At 48.3% G+C, this 25268-nt stretch overlaps 1 protein-coding gene across 1 annotated transcript in view; it reads right to left on the reverse strand.

Moving 5' to 3' along the window:
• Positions 1–25268, reverse strand: part of PHLPP2 (PH domain and leucine rich repeat protein phosphatase 2) — a 631402-nt gene that overhangs the window by 592174 nt on the left and 13960 nt on the right. The window contains exon 2 of the mRNA XM_086945488.1: positions 16683–16930. Within this exon, the coding sequence (XP_086801614.1) occupies positions 16683–16930 (248 nt within the window). The remainder of the gene's footprint in view (positions 1–16682; positions 16931–25268) is intronic.

Below are 25268 nucleotides of genomic sequence, written 5' to 3' on the forward strand. Positions count from 1 at the left end.
CTGCCTGCCTGCAATCGACAGCCTTTCATGTACAGTCCACCACTGCCTGCCTGCAGTGAATAGCTATTCGTGTACAGTCCAACACCGCCTCTTGCAGTGGACAGCCTTTCATGTACAGTCCACCACTGTCTGCCTGCAGTGGACAGCCTTTCATGTACAGTCCACCACAGTCTGCCTGCAGTGGACAGCATTTTGTGTACAGTCCACCACTGCCTGCCTGCAGTGGACAGCCTTTCATGTACAGTCCACCACTGCCTGCGTGCAGTGGACAGCCTTTCATGTACAGTCCACCACTGCCTGCTTGCTGTGGGCAGCCTTTCATGTACAGTCCACCACAGTCTGCCTGCAGTGGACAGCGTTTTGTGTACAGTCCACCACTGCCTGCCTGCAGTGGACAGCCTTTCATGTACAGTCCACCACTGCCTGCGTGCAGTGGAAAGCCTTTCATGTACAGTCTACCACTGTCTGCCTGCCTGCAGTGGACAGCCTTCCATTTACAGTTCATCACTGCCTGCTTGCAGGGGGCAGCCTTTCATGTTCATTTACAGTCCACCACTGCCTGGCTGTAGTGGGAAGCCTTCCATGTACAGTCCACCACTGCCTAGCTGAAGAGGACAGCCTATCATGTACAGTCCATCACTGCCTGGCTGCAGTGGGCAGCCTTCCATGTACAGTCCACCACTTCCTGGCTGCAGTGGACAGCCTGCCACCACTGCCTGTCTGCAGTGGGCAGACTTCCATGTACAGTCCACCACTACCTGGCTGCAGTGGACAACCTTCCACGTACAGTCCACCACTGCCTGCCTGCAGTGGACAGCCTTCCATGTACAGTCCATCACTGCCTGCCTGCAGTGGACAGCCTTTCGTGTACAGTCCACCACTGCCTGCATGCAGTGGACAGCCTTTTATTTACAGTCCACCACTGCCTGCCTGCAGTGGAAAGCCTTTCATTTACAGTCCACCACTGCCTGTCTGCAGTGGGCAGCCTTCCATGTACAGTCCACCACTGCCTGGCTGCAGTGGACAGCCTGTTGTGTACAGCCCATCACGGTCTGGCTGCAGTGGACAGCCTTCAACGTATAGTCCACCACTGTCTGCCTGCAGTGGGCAGCCTTTCATGTACAGTCCACCTCTGCCTGCTTGCAGTGGGCAGCCTTCCACGTACAGTCCATCACTGCCTGCCTGCAGTAGGCAGCCTATCATGTACAGTCCATCACTGCCTACCTGCAGTGGACAGCCTTCCACGTACAGTCCATCACTGCCTGCCTGCAGTGGACATCCTTTCAAGTCCAGTCCACCACTGCCTGCCTGCCTGCAGTAGACAGCCTTCCACGTACAGTCCATCACTGCCTGACTGCAGTGGACAGCCTTCCACGTAAAGTCCATCACTGCCTGCCTGCAGTGGACAGCCTGTCAAGTACACCCCACCACTGCCTGCCGGCAGTGGACAGCCTGTCAAGTACACCCCACCACTGTCTGCCTGGAGTGGACAGCTCTTCAAGCAAAGTCCATCACTGCCTGCCTGCATAGGGCAGCCTTTCATGTACAGTCCACCACTGCCTATCTGCAGTGGACAGCTTTTCAAGCACAGTCCACCACTGCCTGCCTGCAGTGGACAGCCTTTCATGTACAGTCCACCACTGCCTGCCTGCAGTGAATAGCTATTCGTGTACAGTCCAACACCGCCTGTTACAGTGGACAGCCTTTAAAGTACAGTCCATCAACGACTCCCTGCAGTAGCCAGCCTGTCATGTACAGTCCAACACCGCCTCTTGCAGTGGACAGCCTTTAAAGTACAGTCCATCAACGACTCCCTGCAGTAGCCAACCTGTCATGTACAGTCCATCACTGCCTGCCTACAGTGGACAGCCTTTCATGTATAGTCCACCACTGTCTGACTGCAGTGGACAGCCTTTCATGTACAGTCCACCACTGCCTGCCTGCAGTGGACAGCCTTTCATGTACAGTCCACCACTGCCTGCATGCAGTGGACAGCCTTTCATGTACAGTCTACCACTGTATGCCTGCCTGCAGTGGACAGCCTTCCATTTACAGTCCATCACTGCCTGCTTGCAGGGGCAGCCTTTCATGTTCATTTACAGTCCACCACTGCCTGGCTGCAGTGGGCAGCCTTCCATGTACAGTCCATCGCTGCCTGGCTGCAGTGGACAGCCTGTCATGTACAGTCCATCACTGCCTGCCTGCAGTGGGCAGCCTTCCATGTACAGTCCACCACTGCCTGCCTGCATTGGACAGCCTTCCATGTACAGTCCTTCACTGCCTGCCTGCAGTGGACCTCTGTCTCCTTTCTCTCACTCTGCTCCTTCACTCGTTTTTCTATCCTTTCTATCTTTCACCTTTCTGCACCTTTCTGCATCTCTGCTCTTTTGTGCCTTATTTCTGCCCATTTTCCCTTTCTCTCCCTCTGCTCCTTCACTCGTTTTCCCTCGTTTTTCTACCCTTTCTATCTTTCACCTTTCTGCACCTCTGCTCTTTTGTGCCTTATTTCTGCCCATTTTCCCTTTCTCTCCCTCTGCTCCTTCACTCGTTTTCACTCGTTTTTCTACCCTCTCCATCTTTCACCTTTCTGCCCTTTTCTGCATCTCTGCTCTTTTGTGCCTTACTTCTGCTTATTTTCCCTTTTTTCTTTATCCCTTCTTTCCTCCCTTTATCTTTCCCTGCCGCTGTGTGAGAAGTTGGCCTGGTATATAATGCTCACTAATTCTAGTGATCACTTTGTACCATGCCAAGCAACCCTTATGATGATGGTTGTAATTCAACCTTGTAGACCAGTTATCCTAGTGGTAACGTGGACAAAGCAGTCTTAGGCTAAACTCTGAAAGGCATGTGAAGCCAGCTGTTATACCATACACAACCCCCTTGAATACCAAATGAAAGGGACACCACACAGATATATATTGAAAATATATATTGATTTATTAACTATAAAATCCCCTGGACTCTTTATGAGCACAGAAGCACAAGCGTTAAATCACAAGACAGTTTAAAATACACAAAAGTTGCACAATATGGATGAGCCCTAGGGGCCACCTAAACCATATACTAAATAAGTGGTATAAGAGATACCTAAAGGAAAGTGAAGAGGCCTAGGGCCTTGGGAATCGCTGGAGCTATTCGAGACTGGAGTTAACTAAGTCGGGAAAGGCCCACGGGACTCGGGTGCAGTGTTCAAAGTGCACGCACTTCTCAATACAAAGTCTATGGTGCGTAAAAAGCACAAAGTTAGAAAGTTAGGAACCTTCCGAGTGACCTACGGAGCTGAAACTTAAAACACAGGCCCTTGGGATGTGTACCAGTGCAGGAGCACCGGCGGGGCTGAGTTACCTCACCCACAGGAAGCGGGTGCACAGGGTCGAAGATGTGTCGGGTTTCGTCACGCTGGTCGATGGTGCTTGGAGCTGAAGATGCTGCAGGCGGCTCGATGAGAAGAGTTCCGGTGGATCCAAGGGTGGATCAGAAGAGTTGAAGACCTGAAAGCAGAGGGGACAGTGTTCAAAGTCACTAGCCAGTGACTACCGTGGAACCAGATTGGAACCAGGCGATGTCGGGTGCAAACAGGCGTTGTCGGGTAGCTTCTTTCGGCAGCCACGTGGATACCCGGGGTCGAGGACGTCCAGGAGTCGGTCACGAGCTGTCCCACGTAGGCTTCTCGCTGTTGGCGGTGTCGGCGACCTGATCGGAGCAAACAGGCCTTGGCAAATGCAAGCCACGCAGAAGTTGAAAGATGCTGTTCACTCGGACCAGCAAGGTCAGAGCGGGTGCTCCTTTTCACAGGAGCTTGGGTAGGTCTGGAGCAACCAGACCTGCTGTTTAAATCTTCGGGTTCGTCGCCAAGATGGCCGCTGACCACGTGGCTAGTGGCCGGGATGGCGCGTCGAGTGGCACAGTGCAAAAGGGCCCCACGCAGATCGTGGAGATGCTGGGGGGCTGATCTTTGGTGCAAGGGCTGCTCGGTGGTGGGGGTTCTCAATCCCCAAAGCACAACGTCGAGGATGCCTCAGAAGCTGCGCAGTCAGCTTTACGAGTGTCTTCCAAGAGGTCCGGTCCCACGTCACTCGGTGCCTCCACGGGTCCCTTCTTCGCAGGGACTGTGGATCGGGCTTTGAGAGGTCTGGGAGTCTGGTTCTTGTCGGGCTCTGGGCTCGGTCTCCGGCGGGAGGCGGCGGCAAAGCAGACGTCGGGTCGCTGGTTGGTACCTGTGTTCACAGGGTGGTCACTCCTTGGCCACAAGGGAGATTCTTCTTCAGTCTTCTGTGCAGCAGAATGTCGAAGTCCAGTCTTCTTCTTAGTTTTAAGTTGATTTCGGGATGATCTGCTGTGCAATGGCACTGCTCCCCCTCTTATTCCCAAACTGGGGGTGGATCACCTACTAGGTCCCTCCTCTGGGAGGAACCAGGAAGGGGGGCGGTTACACCCCTTTTCCTTTGTCCAGCTCCGCGCCAGGACTGGGGCTGGAAGGCCCCAGAACCGGTTTGGACTGGCCTATGCACGGGGACACCTTGTGTGCCCCGGGCATGTCTGATTCTTTTCAGCCCTGTCCTACCTAATACACAAAATCCTGTCTGGGGTGGTGCTCGCACCTCCCAAGGCAGGAAACCCTTTGTCCAGGCCACCATCTGCCGAGTTTCGGTCAGCAGCAGGAGGCCAGACTTGTGTCTGTGGTGGCAGCGTCCATTTTGTGAAGCTGAGGCTCTGTTTAACTTTAACCGGGGTTAAGGCTACACACATGTCGTGTCCCTCTAGAAGGGTGGAATGCTATCCCCGTCGCCAGAATTGGCGAGGGGATAGTATTCCAATTCGTATGACACCTTACTCGACATGTTTTGATAAAGCCAAACCAAAGATAGCATTTAACCGCGAGGATTATAATGCACTTAAGAGTATATGGTATGGCAATATCCCGGAACAGCTTAGGGAGTTGTTCCCGACAGCTGCAGACAGGCTCAGCTCATGCCAGAGCACCATCTCACATATTTCCAAGCACTCTGCCTCCAGGATTGATGAGGCCTTCCATAGGAGTGGCTGATAGGAACATATGTGTCCAGTTTAGGGTTAGGCACAGACATACTGCACCTAAGTAAGAGGTGATTACACCAACTTACCCCAGCTGAGTGATCAGCCAGTTGTGTCAAATATGGAGGCCAGGCCAGGGGTGGCACAATACATGCTGCAGCCCCTGGCAGGCCTTGGCTACACCTATGCCCTGGGTACCTATGGTACACTGTTACAGGGGCCTATAAGGTGAACCAATTCCAATTGTGTTATGCACCTAAGGTACATGGAGTCCATTTTAAGGAGAGAGCAATCAGCCTGGGGCCCTGAATAGCAGGATCCCAGGCCAACTAAGTCAAAAACCAGCTAAACACCAGGCAAAAAGTTTGGGGGTAACCATAGTCAGATATCCACCTTCCTAAAGAAGCTACCCGACAACGCCTGTTTGCACCCGACATCGCCTGGTTCCAATCTGGTTCCACGGTAGTCACTGGCTAGTGACTTTGAACACTGTCCCCTCTGCTTTCAGGTCTTCAACTCTTCTGATCCACCCTTGGATCCACCGGAACTCTTCTCATCGAGCCGCCTGCAGCATCTTCAGCTCCAAGCACCATCGACCAGCGTGACGAAACCCGACACATCTTCGACCCTGTGCACCCGCTTCCTGTGGGTGAGGTAACTCAGCTCCGCCGGTGCTCCTGCACTGGTACACATCCCAAGGGCCTGTGTTTTAAGTTTCAGCTCCGTAGGTCACTCGGAAGGTTCCTAACTTTCTAACTTTGTGCTTTTTACGCACCATAGACTTTGTATTGAGAAGTGCGTGCACTTTGAACACTGCACCCGAGTCCCGTGGGCCTTTCCCGACTTAGTTAACTCCAGTCTCGAATAGCTCCAGCGATTCCCAAGGCCCTAGGCCTCTTCACTTTCCTTTAGGTATCTCTTATACCACTTATTTAGTATATGGTTTAGGTGGCCCCTAGGGCTCATCCATATTGTGCAACTTTTGTGTATTTTAAACTGTCTTGTGATTTAACGCTTGTGCTTCTGTGCTCATAAAGAGTCCAGGGGATTTTATAGTTAATAAATCAATATATATTTTCAATATATATCTGTGTGGTGTCCCTTTCATTTGGTATTCAAGGGGGTTGTGTATGGTATAACAGCTGGCTTCACATGCCTTTCAGAGTTTAGCCTAAGACTGCTTTGTCCACGTTACCACTAGGATAACTGGTCTACAAGGTTGAATTACAACCATCATCATAAGGGTTGCTTGGCATGGTACAAAGTGATCACTAGAATTAGTGAGCATTATATACCAGGCCAACTTCTCACACGCTGCTGCCCACGTGGCCCCTCCCCCCCCCAGCGCGACCAGCCCATTCCAGCTCGTCTCCCCGCTCCCGCCTCCCAGCTGTCCAGCCCTCCCCGATCCCTACTTAATGGCGGCCACTGCGTGGCCGCAGGCTGCGGGCGCGCCGCTGGTGCACCGAAGGCACGTCAAAGGTAAGCACGTCTGCGCCCATCCGCGACCCGTCCGCGACCAGCACCAGGAACCCTGGACCTCCGCCCCGCCAACGCTACGACCCAGCAGCACTCCACGCACTCAACCCAGGCTACAACAACAACTGCAAGCTAGCATCACCAGCCGACACCCATGGACCCTTCAGCTGTCACCGCTGCCGGCACACCTGCAGCACTGCCAAGAACACGGATCCAGCACAACCCGCCCACAAGAACACAACCGAACCGAAGACCCTGCAATGCATCCTCCTCAACGTCCGATCCCGCAACAAACACGCCACAGAAATCTGGGACCTCCTCGACAGCACCACCCCGGACATAGCATTCTTCACCAAAACCTGGACCAAAGCCACCTCAGGACCGGACATCGCCATCGCCATCCCCCAAGGATACAAGATCTACAGGAAGGACCGCCCCACCCACCCAGGAGGAGGAATCGCCATCTCCACAAATCCAGCCTCTGCCTGAGCACACTCCCTGACGAGTCCACAGAACTGATGGAACACCTTCACTTCAAGATACTGGCCAGCTCCACTGCCGCCCTCCGAGGAACCCTCATCTACCGACCCCCTGGACCCCGCGGACCCTTCGCCAACTCCATCACGGATATTATCTCCCCGCAGGCCATCGCATCCACCAACTAAACCCTGCTGGGAGACCTCAACTTCCACCTCGACAATCAACTGGACCCCAACACCACATGCCTCCTGGACAACCTCCACAACATTTGACTCTGCGAGATCGTGACCAAGCCCACGCACTCAGCAGGACACACCCTCGACCCCCTCTTCACTACAGGAAACTCAATCACCTCCAGCCACACCACCGAACTCCCATGGACCGACCATCGTTGCGTCCACTTCACCTTCAGAACACCCACCATCCACAGACACCAGCACCTGCTTCCACAAAGAAACTGGACCAAAATCACCGACGACCAGCTCATCTCCTCACTCAACAACTCCACCCCAACCATCGCGGAAAACGACGACCCCAACACCGCAGCCCGAACCCTGCATAGATGGATCTCGGACAGCACTAACACCATAGCCCCCCTCAAGAAAAACAACAATACCCGTGCCAAGAAAGCCAGATGGTTTACCACCGAACTTCGAGAGTCCAGGCGCACATGCCGCCGCCTCGAAAAGGCCTGGAGAAACACCAAATCCACAGAAGCCCACAACAACTTCAAAGCCGCCACCAACGCTCACCATCAACTCATCAGAGAAACGAGGAAAAAAGCAATTGAAGACAGAATCTCCACCCACGCACACAACAGCAAGGAACTCTTCAGCATCATCAAGGAGTTCGCCCAACCCACCAGCCAGTCTACCGACATCCCTCCCTCACAAGACCTCTGCGACAAACTCAGCACCTTTTTACACCTCAAAATCAAGAGCATCTACGACAACTTCGACGAAGACAACGAACACACTGAACCCTCACCAACCACCCCCGACACCCGGAAACCAGCGATTGATGACTGGACAGCCCTTACCACCAAAGACACACTGAAGACAATGAAGTCAATCCACTCAGGGGCCCCCACGGACCCCTGCCCCCACCACATCTTCAACAGAGCCGCTGACACCATCGCACCCATGCTCTGCCACACCATCAACCGCTCCCTGGCGACCGCCTCGCTCTCCGATGACTGGAAACACGCCGAGGTCAACCCCCTCCTGAAGAAACCCTCAGCGGACCCCACCGACCTCAAAAACTACAGACCCATCTCCCTGCTCCCTTTCCCAGCGAAAGTCATCGAGAAAGCCATCAACAGCCAACTCGCCACATTCATTGAAGAACACAACATCCTCGACTCCTCCCAATCCGGCTTCAGAAAAAAACACAGTACGGAAACCGCCCTCCTCGCCGCAACAGACGACATCCGCACCCTACTGGACAAAGGAGAAACAGTAGCCCTCATCCTCCTAGACCTATCTGCGGCATTCGACACAGACTCCCACCCGCACCCTAATACGCAGACTCTACGACGCAGGAATCCAGGACAGGGCCCTCGACTGGATCTGCTCCCTCCTCTACGGCAGGACGCAACGGGTCAGACTCCCCCCTTTCCTCTCAGACCCCACACCTACCACCTGCGGACTCCCCCAGGGCTCCTCCCTCAGCCCGACGCTCTTCAACGTCTACATGTCTCCACTTGCCCCCATCGTCAGAGCCTACGGACTCAACATCGTGTCATACGCAGACGACACCCAGCTCATCCTCTCCCTATCCAACGAGCCCAACACCGCCAGACGCAACTTTCGAGAAGGCATGGAAGCCGTCGCCAAATGGATGAAAAACAGCTGCCTACAACTAAACACCAACAAAACAGAAGTACTCATCATGGGCCCAAACCCCGACGCCTGGAGCGACACCTGGTGGCCCACCGCCCTTGGAAACCCGCCAACCCCCACAGACCACGCATGCAACCTGGGAATCATCCTGGACTCCGAGCTCAAAATGGACCGCCAGATCAACTCCGTCTCATCTTCCTGCTTCCACACCCTCCGCCTCCTTCGTAAGACCTTCAAATGGATCCCCCTCGAACACCGAAAGACAGTCACTCACGCCCTGGTCACCAGCAGACTCGACTACGGTAACGCACTCTATGCCGGAATAAACAAAAACCTCATCCGCAAGCTACAGAACATCCAGAACGCCGCCGCAAGACTGGTCCTCAACCTGCCAAAACACTGCAACATCTCCCAGCACCTGCGCACACTCCACTGGCTCCCCTTCGAGGCGAGAATCACCTTTAAGATGCTCACCCACGCACACAAGGCCCTCCACGGCACCGGACCAGCATACCTGAATAGCCGGCTCAAATTCCACGCACCCCAAAGGACCCTACGATCAGCCCAGCTCTCCTACGCCGAGGTCCCCTGCACCAGAAAGACCAGATCGGGAGGCCGCTCCTTCTCCTTCCTCGCGGCCAAAGCATGGAACGCCCTTCCGCTCCACCTCAGACAGACAACATTGCTCCCCATCTTCGCAAGAAACCTCAAAACCTGGCTCTTCAACAGACCCCCTCCTTGATGGAATGGAACCTGCACCTCCCCCCCCCCCCCCTCACCCTAGCGCCTTGAGACCCTTACGGGTGAGTAGTTGCGCTTTAACAAACTCCTGATTGATTGAATGATTGATTTCATGTACAGTCCACCACTGCCTGCCTGCAGTAGACAGCCTTTCATGTACAGTCCACCACTGCCTGTCTGCAGTGGGTAGCCTTCCATGTACAGTCCACCACTTCCTGGCTGCAGTGGAAAGCCTGCCACCACTGCCTATCTGCAGTGGGCAGCCTTCCATGTACAGTCCACCACTTCCTGGCTGCAGTGGACAGCCTGTCATGTACAGTCCATCACTGCCTGGCTGCAGTGGACAACCTTCCACATACAGTCCACCACTGCCCACCTGCAGTGGACAGCCTTCCATGTACAGTCCATCACTGCCTGCCTGCAGTGGACAGCCTTTCATGTACAGTCCACCTCTGCCTGCCTGCAGTGGACAGCCTTTTATTTACAGTCCACCACTGCCTGCCTGCAGTAGACAGTCTTTCATTTACAGTTCACCACTGCCTGTCTGCAGTGGGCAGCCTTCCATGTACAGTCCACCACTGCCTGGCTGCAGTGGACAGCCTGTTGTGTACAGTCCATCACTGCCTGGCTGCAGTGGACAGCCTTCCACGTATAGTCCACCGCTGTCTGCCTGCAGTGGGCAGCCTTTCACGTACAGTCCACCTCTGCCTGCTTGCAGTGGGCAGCCTTCCACGTACAGTCCATCACTGCCTGCCTGCAATAGGCAGCCTATCATGTACAGTCCATCACTGTCTGCCTGCAGTGGACAGCCTTCCACGTACAGTCCACCACTGCCTGCCTGCAGTGGGGAGCCTTCCATGTACAGTCCACCACGGTCTGCCTGCAGTGGACAGCCTTTCATGTACAGTCCACCACTGCCTGCCTGCAGTGGGCAGCCTTCCATGTACAGTCCACCACTGCCTGGCTGCAGTGGACAGCCTGTTGTGTACAGTCCATCACTGCCTGGCTGCAGTGGACAGCCTTCCACGTATAGTCCACCACTGTCTGCCTGCAGTGGGTAGCCTTTCACGTACAGTCCATCACTGCCTGCCTGCAGTAGGCAGCCTATCATGTACAGTCCATCACTGCCTGCCTGCAGTGGACAGCCTTCCACGTACAGTCCATCACTGCCTGCCTGCAGTAGGCAGCCTATCATGTACAGTCCATCACTGCCTGCCTGCAGTGGACAGCCTTCCACGTACAGTCCACCACGGTCTGCCTGCAGTGGGCAGCCTTCCATGTACAGTCCGTCACTGCCTGTCTGCAGTGGACAGCCTTCCATGTACAGTCCACCACTGTCTGCCTGCAGTGGACAGCCTTCCATGTACAGTCCATCATTGTCTGCCTGCAGTGGACAGCCTTACAACCACAGTCCATCACTGTCTGCCTGCAGTGGGCAGCCTTCCATGTACAGTCCACCACTGTCTGCCTGGAGTGGACAGCCTTACAACCACAGTCCATCACTGTCTGCCTGCAGTGGGCAGCCTTCCATGTACAGTCCACCACTGTCTGCCTGCAGTTGACAGCCTTTCATGTACAGTCCGTCACTGCCTGTCTGCAGTGGACAGCCTTCCATGTACAGTCCACCACTGTCTGCCTGCAGTGGACAGCCTTACAACCACAGTCCATCACTGTCTGCCTGCAGTGGACAGCCTTACAACCACAGTCCATCACTGCCTGTCTGCAGTGGACAGCCTTCCATGTACAGTCCATCACTACCTGCCTGCAGTGGACAGCCTTACAACCACAGTCCATCATTGTCTGCCTGCAGTGGACAGCCTTACAACCACAGTCCATCACTGCCTGTCTGCAGTGGGCAGCCTTCCATGTACAGTCCATCACTACCTGCCTGCAGTGGACAGCCTTACAACCACAGTCCATCACTGCCTGCCTGCAGTGGACAGCCTATCAGGTACACTGCCTACCTGAAGTACAATAAAATGTGAATGCAAAGGAACTAGATTAGTTACGAATGAAATAAACCCAAGGGCGTCTGGGTAACTACCATGAGAAGGTCAACCCATTGACCTAGCTACTTGCCTCCCAAGATTTATACTGGAGAGCACTGGCAAGATGGTAATAATTTGAAGGCGAACAGTTTATATGTGGACGCTTCTGGAACAGTTGTTCCTGTACGTCCTGAAAACGGGAGGCTGATTGGCCCTTGGGCCTCAAATACTAAAAAGCCACACATACTAAAATAAAAAGTGTTGAAAGGATTTCGTTCCAGCACTCTGTACGCTGGTTATGTCACAGCCTGGATGGTGATAATATTCCTTAAGACTAAATACATTACTAGCGAAAAACCTGCCTTCTGTTTACCGGCAACGGACTTGAAGACAATGGTTCTGCGGAATAAGCGGCGTCTCAGACCAAGAGTCAAACATCCATTTTCCTAAACGGCAATAAAAGGTTACATGGAGAAGCTCCCGCACTCCCCAAAACGCAGAGATGAACACAGGAGATAAGGATATTGATGATGTAGGTAGCGATGGGGAGAAGGAGAGAGAGGGAGCCAACGTCAGCCTACATATTAGCTCAGCGAGTCAGCAGGCATCTATGAGAAACCATAAATCACAGGCTCAAACCTAGCTTGGGACAACTCGGATCATCCACCCATATGTGACTGAATTATCGAGCACCAGTAAAATGCATAGTTCTAGCAAATATTCATTGAATATTTGCAACCACCCTGCAGAACAGGTGCTTCTAGTGCTTCACAAACACAAGTCCGGCAGGAGTCCGTCCCAAAGCCCTCCTGGTCCTGCTGGGTCTGCTCGACGGCTGCAAATGACCCATTCGTCCTTCTGGTGGACTTGGAAACTGTACACCCGCTCCTCGATGTAGTGTCTGCTGTGGGGAATGGAGACTCAGGATGTCGTGACATACTGTGGGGCTGCGGCGTTTAATTGCTGGGAAACGCTCACAGCGGAGCCCCCGCTCGCTGCCATCATGGGCCGGGCTCGGTGGCCTCAGCCTGGCGCAACGCAAACATCGAAAGGGCCTTGGTTATTGATCGCAACGCTGGGAAATGGAAATGACTTCCTATGCCAATGGCTGAGAGGGGGGTTAAGAGAGCAGAGCCGATTACGCACTGCAGCAGGCAGGAGACTCGAGTTTTAACACAAATTATAGCTCGTATTGCTTACTCCCACTGAGGTTTGAGGGTAGATCTCGCCTGAACAACAGCTTCTCTCCCCCAAAGGCGCAACCCCATCCAAAAGAACTAGGACACGTGAGCTCTGAAAAGAAACCACATAGGGAGGGAAGTATTCGTGCTTAAACGTCTTTAGGTCAAGGCCCGATTGAGACCAGCCGCAGATACAGAGGCCGATCTTGGTAGTGTGTGTGGCAGGAGGCTGCCCTCCATCACTATCCCCGCCAGTCACCTCAGCTCTGTCTGGAAGAAGGGCTTTAAGTGGGGCGGGTCCCATGCTTACAGCTGTGACTCGAGGGTCCACAGAAGCTTAAGAAACTCTGCCTCTGCCTTAAAAAATAACTTGGAAACGGGTCCCTCCTGAGTCCTATACCCATGTCCTTAACATTACCTAAGACAATTCTAACAGATTTCTCAAAAATGATTGTAAACAAAGGGCATCCTTGTCAGCGATGCCGTCCGCGTTTGTATTTCATGTCTTGCTTCATCTTGTATTCCCGAAGAGTATTTGCTTTTTTCAGATGCTGTTTTACTTTTTTTCTCCATGCAAAGTGTCTCTTGTATAGTGAAACCAAGATGCCTATAGGTGTCTGGGTGAGCTCAGGTTGTGGGTGGGTGATTATGACGAGGCATAATTGAGAACTCAGGAGCTGTGGGTGAAGGCAGCAGAAGGTTCCCATAGTTCCTTTCATTGGATCATAAAAGTATTCAAGAGACATGCACATCCAGTCCTTGGCCTCTCTGCAGGGCAGACAGAGCGGTTGTCAGATATATGCCATTTGCAATAGTGTTTCTACGTTTACGGGAAAGTGTGTGAAGGTGGTACCCAGCTGTCCAAATATTGATAGCACCAAAGATAAGAAAATGTAGGGATTATAAGTGTGCGGGTGATGTGTGCTAGGCTGCTGTAATGGAGGAGATGAAAGGGAGTATGTGCAGGAGACAGCACGGCTTTAAGTGGGCCGGGTCTCACCGGGTTTGAGCACCTGCAGTTTTTTTAAGGGGGCCTGAAACGAGTCTCTATCGGTCTCTGTTCTGTGCCCTGGCACAGGAGGTCCGTTTTTTTCCGGACTGCAGTGACAGCAGGCACATCGATGTGCACGTGGTGAGAGTTGTAGGGGAAGGGAAATCCTTTAAAGAGAGTCATTTTCTCTATGAATTTCCGTTCTCTTTTTGAATCTCAGGAACAGCAACATTGTCGTGGTGTCACCACCAGGGCTTTAAGTGGAAATGTTTTCAATATTATATACAAGCCATAGTTGCTGCTTATTTATCTTATGCAACTAGCAACCATTGACAAAGCCAACAGTCCTAACTAGGAGGTATGATGTGACTTGTTGTATCATATATCTGGACGCAATGACAGGAACAGCAAAATACAAGTCGAGAGCCACACTTTGCTAAACAAAGATTTTTAGCTTATGTGTTTTTAAGCCACGCCCTTAATTACATTTCCCACGCCCCTTTGAGAGACCCCCCCCCAGTTTTTTCAGCCCTCGGAGAGAGTCAAAAGATACTGCTGAAGGGGCAAGAGATGGCAAGGGACAGATGCAGATCAGTGCTCGGAAAATCCTAACAATGTTACTGAATCTGCAGGTCTAATAACTTGTATTGTCTACTTGACCTAACTGTAATATACTTAACTCATAAACTGGTCTCATTATGTCATCCAAGGCAAATATTTTTTTTGCAGAGCCACCTTTTTCTTCATTATCACATTTGAGAGCCCCTGCCAATAAACGAGTTCAGCATCCCTGCTGTTCAAAAAAACTATTTTGTGTGATTTAACAGACAAACGTTTGCTCCATGCATAATAAGAATCTAACCCACATATAGGGTACACATGACCCCTGACTTCCATCTTGGTTCACTAATAGCATCGCCATCAGGGCATAGGCAGGAATGTTTCTAAGTTCATCTTTAAAAACTCACTTTTATTAAATGTATTACTAATCCATGAGGTGGTAGTGCACTGTCATTTACAAACAGCACATGTTCCTTTGAAATGGTCAAAATAATTCCCAATAACATGCAGTTTTACTTACAAAACGATATAATGTATAAACAATCTGTGGAAACTGGGTTTTTAGAAAAGTAAAGTGCTCTCTAATTTGTTTTTATCCCATTAAAAATAATTTCATCACAGAATTTCAAAAAAAGGGTTTTTACAACTACTGAAATTTATTTTTAAATGTTTGCACAGTTAACCTTTTAGGTATAGGATAACATATGACAACCTCCAGCCTTTAATTTCACACTTTTTGTACAGCACCATTGTCAGACGATTCATATCACAAAATCCTCGAACTTTGCAGTCAGAGAACGAAAATAATTAAGTATAGATGTAAATTGACTTTTGATCTCTGTCTCTGAACACAGAATAAACCTGACAAGATAATAACAAGATTTAAAGGCATCTTTAATGCTCCTTCACTTTCTGAGCAAACAGAACACCTGTTTTTTGTCAGCTGGTCAGCAGGGGCAATTAGGCCCTAAATATTACCCGCCCTGTTAAAATCTGACTCAGGGAGCGGGCAAGTAGATTTGTTAAGGCCTGCAGGTAAAGGATAGTCCGGAAGGTGTGGGGAGGAAAAAGGTTCAATATTTACCAGAGTGAGAGACTTCATACTAAAGTGGTTTGAAGCATGGGTGTAAATTGAGGGTCCCTTGCTGCCCCTGGCACTGCTCTTGCGACCCACTGGCCTCAGAGGTCGCAAAGGCAGCACCTGTCACAAATGAGCTGGACTCTGAGAGCAGGCAACAAATAACAAAATATAAACTGGCTTAATTTCTTTCTGGTTTGTGTAAAAAACATAGGCATGTGATCCAGGCGACTGCTGGCTGTAGGGCAGGAAGCAATTGAAACGTGTTACTCTTTCAATTTGTCAGCCAGCAATATGACCTTCAAGTCCTTGCAAGCCCCAAGCTCCCCTAACACTGTGTATCTTATCCTGCAGACTAGGTAGGGATTTTGATGTTTTTCTACACTCCTGTTTAGTAGAAAAGCTAGGAATTAGAAGACGTGTATCTTCAGTTGGCTTTCCTGGTTTTCCAGTTCTGCTGAAGCCTAGCTACTATTGTGTGCCTGTGAGCTATGCTGCCAAACGTTTAGGATTGCATCATTATGCATTGAGGTTGACTAAATTATGTGGCAAGAACAGGCACATTACACATCATAATGAACACACATTCTGTGGTAGGGTTATTACGCCATCTCGTCATTTTAAAATAGATGAAGCAATATTTTATTGTAATTGCAATTAGATAGCGCTTCGTATACGTGATAAGGACCCGAAGCACATTAATGGATGCATTGTATGCTTCACAGTGTGGGAGTACTTGATTGAAACAGTTGTCAATTGCCATGTGCCTTACATGGGAAGTGTGTTTGGGTTCTGTGGGTGTGACCAGAGTGGCGCTCACTCAGATGCGTGTGAAATTCAGTCTTAAAGGTGTGATGATGTCACTTTGTGTGATGTCACAGTGGTCAAAGGTCACATGATGACATTTTTGTGAATTGACATCCATTGTTTTGCGGGGAGAACAGGCATGTTTGAGACACTCCCGCTCCCTCAGACATTCATAATGTTTATTTCACTGTTTCATATTTTCAGAATTGAAACGGTTTCAGTTCTAATTATTCATGTCTTTGACACTGCTAACAAACATTGTCAAAGCATAGAGATTTGGCTTTATGCAGACTCCTATTATTGTGTTCTATGTCTGGAAGGAATAACAGAAAACGCACACAGGTACCTAAATACTGGTCCGGTCAGGTCACATGATGCGTGAGGCCTAGAATATTAGTTTACATGTTTTAAGCCACCCTTAATTACATAGGCCATGCCTCTTGGATAGGATTCCTTGCAGGTCACCCAAAGCACTGCTCCAAAGAGTGACCGAGGGCTTACCTGACCAGGCCTCCATGTAGCTGCATGTAGATGCTTTCCTTGCCCTCACCCACACAGATCTCCGAAGCAGAGGTATCCACAGTGCAAAGAACCAGACGCAAGTCTGAGGAGGTTGATGGCACAGGATCCACGCCAAAAATGTACACACAACCTCTCCTGACGTCCTCCCGTAGCCAGTCTCTCTCGCGGGAACCAAAGCAAGTTCTTCTGTTCAGACAGGTCCTGCTGCCAGCACGCTTCATGTTCCTCTGAAAAATAAACAAAAAAGCACTGTGAGGCATTGCAACACCCACTGTTATTGCCCAGATACAAACAGAGACATTAAATGCACGCACGTCACACATGAAGAGAGCGGGGGTGGCTTGTACAGTGAAGGCATACAGTGCTACAGGCTGCCATTCAGAAGATTTCAGGACCATTAGAAGTGCCTTCAAGTAACACATTTCGGGTTTACGTAGAAGTGAGTTATTTTTATTAGTTTCAAGGTCATTAAACGCACATATAGGGACCACGCACCCCAGGAGCTGTCTTACCTACAAAGGACAGGACTAACATTCCTGCCAAACCGAAGCAAAGAGAATGAAAGTGGCCAGCCACCTCGCGTAAGGAAGGCATGATCCTCACGCCACACATTTAGCAATGGTCACCACTCAACATAACACCGAACATGTATTTGTAAAGTGCACATTCACCCAGAAGGGTATCTTGGCGCTGAATAACAGATGTTTATTGTTACCTAACTCAATGGTACTCATTTTATCAACCTTAGAAGAATGAAAGGCTGTGTAGACCCGCCAGGATTTGAATCTCTGACCATGAGGTCAAGCACAGGCCCCTACAGTAGACGCATTAGTCCACTAAGCCACCAGACCCGGCTTCTGTGCCAGTGCCCACCCTTAGGCCCAGCGCTGTGTACAAACGGCAGTGCCTACAGTAAAGACCACCAGAGTACCACCAACCCTGCATCGAAGGAAGATCGAGCCTATGGAAGACTGTAGATTTTTTGCTCATATGAATCTACCACCAACCATGCATCTAAGGAAGATAGAGCCTACGAAAGACTGCAATTTTTTACTCTTATGAATCTACCACCAACTACGCATCTAAAGAGCCTACAGAAGACTGCAGATTTTTTGCTCCTATGAATCTCAGAGTACCACCAACCCCGCATCTAAGGAAGATAGAGCCTACAGAAGACTTCAGATTTTTTGCTCCTATAAATCTCATTCACCTACTTTCAGTTTTGCAGATCATTTTGCAGCGACCTCTTGGTTTTCAATAGGTGTTCTGTTCACTATTTTGCACACATGGGTTAATGGCATGTGTTAGTGCAGCTGTAACCCTGTGCATTGTTTTAGAAAAGTGGTTGTCTATTTCTTGTCCAGTACTTCGAGGATGGCAAGGTTGCTTCCAGTTTCTGAGCAACTCGGGAGAAAAGAGCACAAACAATTCTGTAGTCAACGAAAGCATGGCTCATGGTCTCCAAAACTAGAATAGTGGTGTGTGGTTTTAATGACACTAACAAATGTAAGTTTCCGGTCATGTTGATTGTATGCCTCACAGCATTTGCCCAAACTAATGCGGCTGTACTATCTCCAATAAAAAGATGACGGCCAGTCTTTAGGCATGTCGTAAACTGCGGCCAAGCTGTGGAGAAATCTCAAAATCGTGGTTGGAACTCAACACGTTGCATGACCAGAGCTTCTAGAAGCAGGGCTCTTAGCATTTACCAACACAATGTGCACACTTAGGAAATGTGGAAATGAGATGGAAGGATGGTCTAAGGTTTGGAAAGGGTGGATGGACGACGAAGGTATTTGGTGGTAGAAGTTTTTAGTTCGGTAAAATTCAAGTAACAAGATGAACTGAAAGGAAAACAAATGATATTCACACAACACACACTGGAAAGCAAAATAAAAACCTTCACTAACTGCTACATATAACCCTTGATTCTGAGAAACAGGAATGTGTTCCTAGCCGTCACGGTGGTAGGTACATGTTAGTCTAGGGCCAAATACTATAGAACTCAAGATAGAATTACATCAGCAATATTTAAAAAACGGATGGACTTGCACAGCGGGTACCACATACTCAAAAAAGATGCGACCATATAGTATCATGGTGATGTCATCCATCACAAACCACACTCCAGCAAAAGTGGCCTGACAATGACTGCAGTGAAAGAACCAGAACGCTCACATTGGGTGCGTGGACAGTAAGTCAGGGACTTATAACAGACATTCTGTCCAATAAAAGGTCAAAACACCTGGCTATTCGTCTCTGCGATATCACATGGAAATACAGAGTAAAAAATAAACGTGCAAAGACTGACAATATCGTCAACTCTTTTGACTTTTTATTGTGGAAAATACCGCGAGTACTGGAAAAAAAAATCAACCTAGGGTCGCAGTGTGGTTATCTCAATAATATTTGTTTGAATATTTTGATGGTATTTTTTGTTTTACACATATTCACATTTACCTGTCCACATTATTTTCCGTATGAAAGGAATGCAGGTTAAGTAATGAACCTGCCCTTCAAGTACTGGGTGTCCACCCCCTGTACAAGTACCTGGCAGCGGCTTCACCACCTGCCTTGGACATTGTGGGAAATCCAGATTTCACACAAATTCAGTCTTCAGCCTTTGACTGAGATATTACCAGCGTTAAAGCCAATAGGATAATTGTGATGTTTAGTCAATGCAGTCCCTACACACGTTCCTGAACCGAGATTGTATCTCTCGCTGCGTTTTGAAGTCATTATTTTCAGGTTTTACTAATTAATGATTGTTAAGCAACATTTAATGTAATTTCTTTTTTAATTATGGCCTGCGGGAAAGAGATCTGTTGAAACTGTAAACTTGAAAATAGTCGGCAAACGTGCCTTTAAAACTAAGAAAGCACCCAAAACTATTCCAGATCTTGAACCACAGATTGCCATTCAGAAGGTCTCCCAGGACCACTAAATGTGCACTTAACACATTTCAGGTTGTGGTAGAAGTTTGTTTATATTAATTAGGTTCAAGGTCATTTCCACACACACATGGGCACCACGCACCTTCAAAGGAGAGCACTGACATCACCGAAGCAAAGGTCTGACTGCGGTCTTCTGGATGAGTCATGTCGGGTGGTGTGCGCGGAGGGAGGGGAACGCTACTAGAATTATTAAAGGGGTAGCGTATAAGTGAAATATGAAACTTTCCAGAGCGGGGACCCGATTACGGACCGTGAGACAATCTGAACATTTACAGCATTCCTCATAACCAGACGCAAGTGCTCGAATAGACATAACATCCTCCATAACAGTATTCACTTTTTAACCACGAAGCTGGAGTTACAGCTAACGCCACTTTTTACAAACAGATGCAGCTGGTTTGCCTAGACTCCAACCACAGCTACTACTAGATAAATGGGAACCGTGGAAGCTCAAATGTAGAAAGCAGACAAACTAGAGACTCCCTCCCCTGACAGGATCTGTGCTCACCTGTATTTTTCAGGGAGTGGATAAAAGTCCACAAAGGTTGTGCAAGTCAGACATGCTGAATCAGCACAACTCTCCAAATCCAAGGCCGTAACTTTCATGCCTTCAGCACTCTCATAAGTAAGCACTAACTATTAACAACACTTAACACGCTATCAAAGCGTAAAGAAGACACAATGGACGCCACACGTTTCCATCAGCTCTCCCCCTGCTATATTGCTACACTTCAAGTTGGAAAAGGACTGGACCACCACGTCTAATTTTCGTGTTTTCTATATTCAGGTGCCAGACTGCAAAAGTGGGTGGGCAATCGTCAAATTTCATAAACTAGTATTAAGACGGGCAGACACAAATGACTTCTGCGATAAAAAAAAAGGTTGGGACGCTTCATTGGAAGGCAACAACGCACCTTTGCATTTCTTTAGGGAGCAAGTGAACTTTCCCTTGGGAAGCTAACACCCAATCACTTTCAATGGTACCATATTGCTACTTAGTCACTTAATCAATTCTGTATGTAGCATTTCGCCTGCACTGTCTAGAATGTTATAACTACAGCAAGACTTGTAGGCACTAAAAAAAAGACAGAATTGTCGATTGGTGCTCCTGGTGTCTCAGTTTATGTGTTAATTATGATTCTGGGTAATGGCATTCTTAGGATGGCGACAATAGAGGAGAAGAAAAAAAAAAGATGACCCCACCCCACCCCCGGATACTTGAATCAACACTATAGGGCTGAAACATGTCGACCTTAGTACAGCTGTGAGGCGTCATTATAAGTACCAATTTTCTCCCAATCCTTTGGATTTTAATATTTGTAATATTCATTAATAGCACAGATTCTGATTTAACCTTTTTCAGTGCGGTTTTAAACAGCTTTATTAAGGGCCCTCCATTTGATCCACCTTATTCTTACCAAACTGAGGGGGTCATTAGGATGGCGAGCGGACTTTGTCCGCCCGCCATCCCGACATAATAAGGGACTGCCCGCCATAAGGGCGGGGGTCCCGTGGGGGTCATTAGGGTGCGCCCGCCGCATTGGCAGACGCATCCCGCATTTTTAACATTGCGGTGGGCGGTGCTGACTGCACCGCCCGCCGCAATGCTAAAAATGCACGTCATGCATTTCAATGCACAACGTGACAGGCACAGCGCAGTGCCTGCCAAATTGTACATTGAAATGCAGGGGGGTACAATAGGTACCCCCCATGTGCCCCCCCTCAGCCCCAGAATCCCTAGAGGCCCGTAACGGGCCCCGCGAGAGATTCCTGCATGCCTTTCCGCCACGGAAAGGCATGTGTCCGCCCCCATCACAATATGGATGGCGGTGTCTAGCAGACACCGCCACCATATTAAACTCTTTTCCGCCCAGTCGACTTGACGACCGGGCGGAAAAGCGGCGGACGGTCTTTCCGGGAGAAATGGGTGACGGGCGGGGACAGAAGTCAGGCAGATCGCCACCGCCATGCGGGCGGTGGCGATCCGCCCGACATCCTAAAGGGGCCCTAAGACACTAAAAAGACTCCAAGAGCTTTGAGACGCGCTTGCCTAGCACTATGATGGTGCTGGCGGAAGTAGTAGATCCGATGATGAAGTATGTTACCTCATGGGAAGGAGGGGGGTTGCATCCTTTTTTGAGTAGCTTGTTTGCTCTTGGCAACATCCTATGAACAATATGAGGGATCACTGACTAATGTATTGTTACCCGGAATAATAATTAACACATATACTGAGACACCAGGAATACTAGTCAACATTCCTTTGTTTAGAGCCTACCAATCTTTTTGTGGATAGAACATTGTAATTGAAAAGGAAGGTGGCACTGAGTTAGATCTCTAAAATTCTCTTACCCCCTCGTGTTGTTCTGTACTTTGTGGAGTCAATCATACAACGGAATTACACGGATGTAGGCAGCCATGCATATGATTTTCCTTTAAGGAGTAAGCCACACCAATGGATTTGACTTCTGTAGCCAACCATACAATTGGCATATGGCAATAGAAACTGTCCTTTCCTTGAGTACCAAGCCATACAAATGGTCTGTGCCTTCATATCGTATTTATTTTTGCAGTTTTTCATAATGTGGACCAATTCAGTGTGGGCATTACATCACTGTAAAATTTGCAGATAAAAATAAGAGCATTGGAATACAATGCTATAATACACCACTGCACAAAGCCACAAACTATTTTTTTGCAAAACAATACAATAATACACTATTACATGATAATAGAAACTACTTCTTTACGCCCAATAAAATGTTTTTGGTATAGTAAACATATGATGAAAATTAACCTCTTGAACTCAATATAATATATAAAGATACCCTTACAGATTTTCGTCGGGTCTAACTTTACCTATTGCTTTAGGAAAACCATAAGAGTTGAATTAAGACTCTCCTAGCTGGGTAGGAGGCCATTATGGAGCAATTGGGAAGGAATGTTGCATTGCCAGAAATCATTTACTTTCTCTTGAGAAGTCACCCATGCAAACAGAAATTCTCTTGAGAAGTTACGCATAAAGATATAATTCCCTTGTGCAGCCAACAATTCAAATGGACTCCGCCTCAGAAGACAAAAATTTAACATCATTGATGTAAGAAAGTGATAAAGTAAAAAATATCTGGAAAAGGAAAATGAAAACGATTCAGAGGTGGAGGAAATGGTTGAATAAGGAACGATGAAGGGAGATAAGCATCAATTAGTAAAAAGACAAACTGACATTTGACCTCTGTCCTTGAATAGACAGCAAATATGTCAAGATAAAAGACAAGATTTAAAAGAGTCTTTATTGCCCATTCATTTTCTGAACGAACAGAACACCTATTCTATTCCATTTTAAGTTCACTCTCCAGAATGGACAAGTATGTCCTATAAATAGCTTGACCTGATAAAATCTGACTTGCCATAGTGAGTGGGCGAGTAGATTTTTCAAGGCCTGTCTATAAAGGAAATAATACCGAAATGCAACAGATTAGACCCTTTATTCCATGACAGATCTTAAGACATTATTATAAATGTTGTTGGAAAACAAGTTAATGGTCTACGCTGCCCACTTTAACAGAAAGAGGTTAGCACATTGTACATATCATACAAACTAAGAAAACAAAGACTCCTAAAACCAGCAGAGTTTTTTTTTTTTTAATCTTGTGATTAAATCTAATAGTTTTGGTGTTCTGCTCAATGCTTGCAAGTCCTTTTCCCATCAGGGTCTCTCATACACAGTTTTACGTTCGCAGTTTCCCAGTGTGTTACCCCACACAATTCTCTGCTCCATGACAAGTTTCCTACATCTGCATGCCCCAGACCTCTCTATCCTTCCATACTCCAAAACTATTCATGTGCCTATCTTATTTATTTATCAATGTTTCCACATAAACATTATCTAAAAGAAACAGCATTTTATTTCATAGAATAAAATAAAATACACAATTTTCTATTTAAAATGACAATTCATTGGCGATTTTATAAAAAGAAATTACAATTTAGGAAGAGAGCTAAGAAAACGAAACAACCAGTAGCAAATATTCACTATAGGTGGATTTAGAAAAAATTAAAGTCCTTCCTCGTAGATTTGTACTGGATACCGTCTGGTAAATTTTGCCTGGTAGTTCAATAGTACAGGGCAAAAGAACAGTCCGTAATTCAAATCTTGTACATCAGCACTACAAAACAGACAACTGGGATGAATGCTAAATCCATTTGCTTGAAGTCGAACATTTTCACTGCTTGACAACTGTCCAAATTTAAACTTCATGAAAACTATAGGACAAATGTTAGCTTACATAAAAATTGTGTTTCTTCAACTTTTAAAACATGACATTTGGTCTCTAGATTTTTTGTGCTTAATCAATGCTGGTAATCAACACGAATGCAAAAACAGTTGATGGACAGAATGCAGAACAATGTCATACATTCACCCCAGTACAGAGATCGGGGCCTAAATCCATCGTTTTTTTTACTCACCATACCATTCCAGTTTGAACCCAGCCATATGAAAATCAGTCTTGACCCTGTGCCCCAGGGGAACAGTCCAGCCCGAACTGCCAAGCCAGGTCCTCCCTGGACTGGCAACAAGCATTCTAGGACCGGTTTGGGGCTTTCAGCCCTCATCAGCCAGGATAGCTTGATTCCAATGGCATGGAGAGCACGGGACTCACGTCTGAGCATACCCGTCCCACTCGGGGTGACAAATGTCAAAACGGCAGTTGATGGACAGAATGAAGAACAATGTCATACATTCACCCCAGTACAGAGATCTGGGCCTAAATGCATCGTTTTTTGCTCGCTGTGAGAAGTTGGCCTGATATATGATGTCTCCAATTCTGGGGGCACCTTGTATCAGTCCAAACAATCCCTTATGGTGGTGGTTGTAAGTCAACCTTATAGACAAGCTATCCTAAGGGTAGCATGGACTAAGCAGCCTTAAAGGCTTAACTCAAGAGGGCATGTTAAGCAAGCTGTTTTACCAATCACAATCCTGTAATATCAAATGAAAGGACACCACACAAGTTATATATTATAAAAATATATGTATTTACTACTAGAATAATCCTCTGTACTCTTTATGAGTGTAGAGGCACAAGCGTTTAAACAAAAGCACAGTTAAAAATATAAAAGTTGCACAATTATGGATGAGGCCGGGGGGCCACGCTAACCATATATTAAAAAAGTGGTATAAGTATCACTAATCGAACAGTGGTCAGGCCTAGGGCCTGGGGAATCGCTGGGACCAATCGGAACTAGCAATGATGAAGTCGGGAAAAGCCAGCGGGATTTGGGTGCAGCGCTGAAAGCACACACATGCACCAATGCAAAGTCTATGGTGCGTAAAAGTTATGGAGTTACTGTTTTAAGAGTCTTCCGACGGACCTAGAAGGACAAAACTTTAGACCTAGACACTAGAGGTGTATACCAATACAGGAGCACCGGCGTTCAAAAGTTACCTCACCCACAGGAAGCGGGTGCACAGGTGCAAAGTCGTGTCGGCTTTCGTCGTGTGGATCGATGGAGCCTGGAGATGAAGCTGCTGCAGGCGGCCAGAAGAGAAGTGTCCGGTGCGATCCAAGGGTGGATCGAAGATGAAGAGTACCTGAAAGCAGAGGGGACA

Source organism: Lissotriton vulgaris, chromosome 12, assembly GCF_964263255.1.
Source record: "Lissotriton vulgaris chromosome 12, aLisVul1.2, whole genome shotgun sequence".
Taxonomy (NCBI): domain Eukaryota; kingdom Metazoa; phylum Chordata; class Amphibia; order Caudata; family Salamandridae; genus Lissotriton; species Lissotriton vulgaris.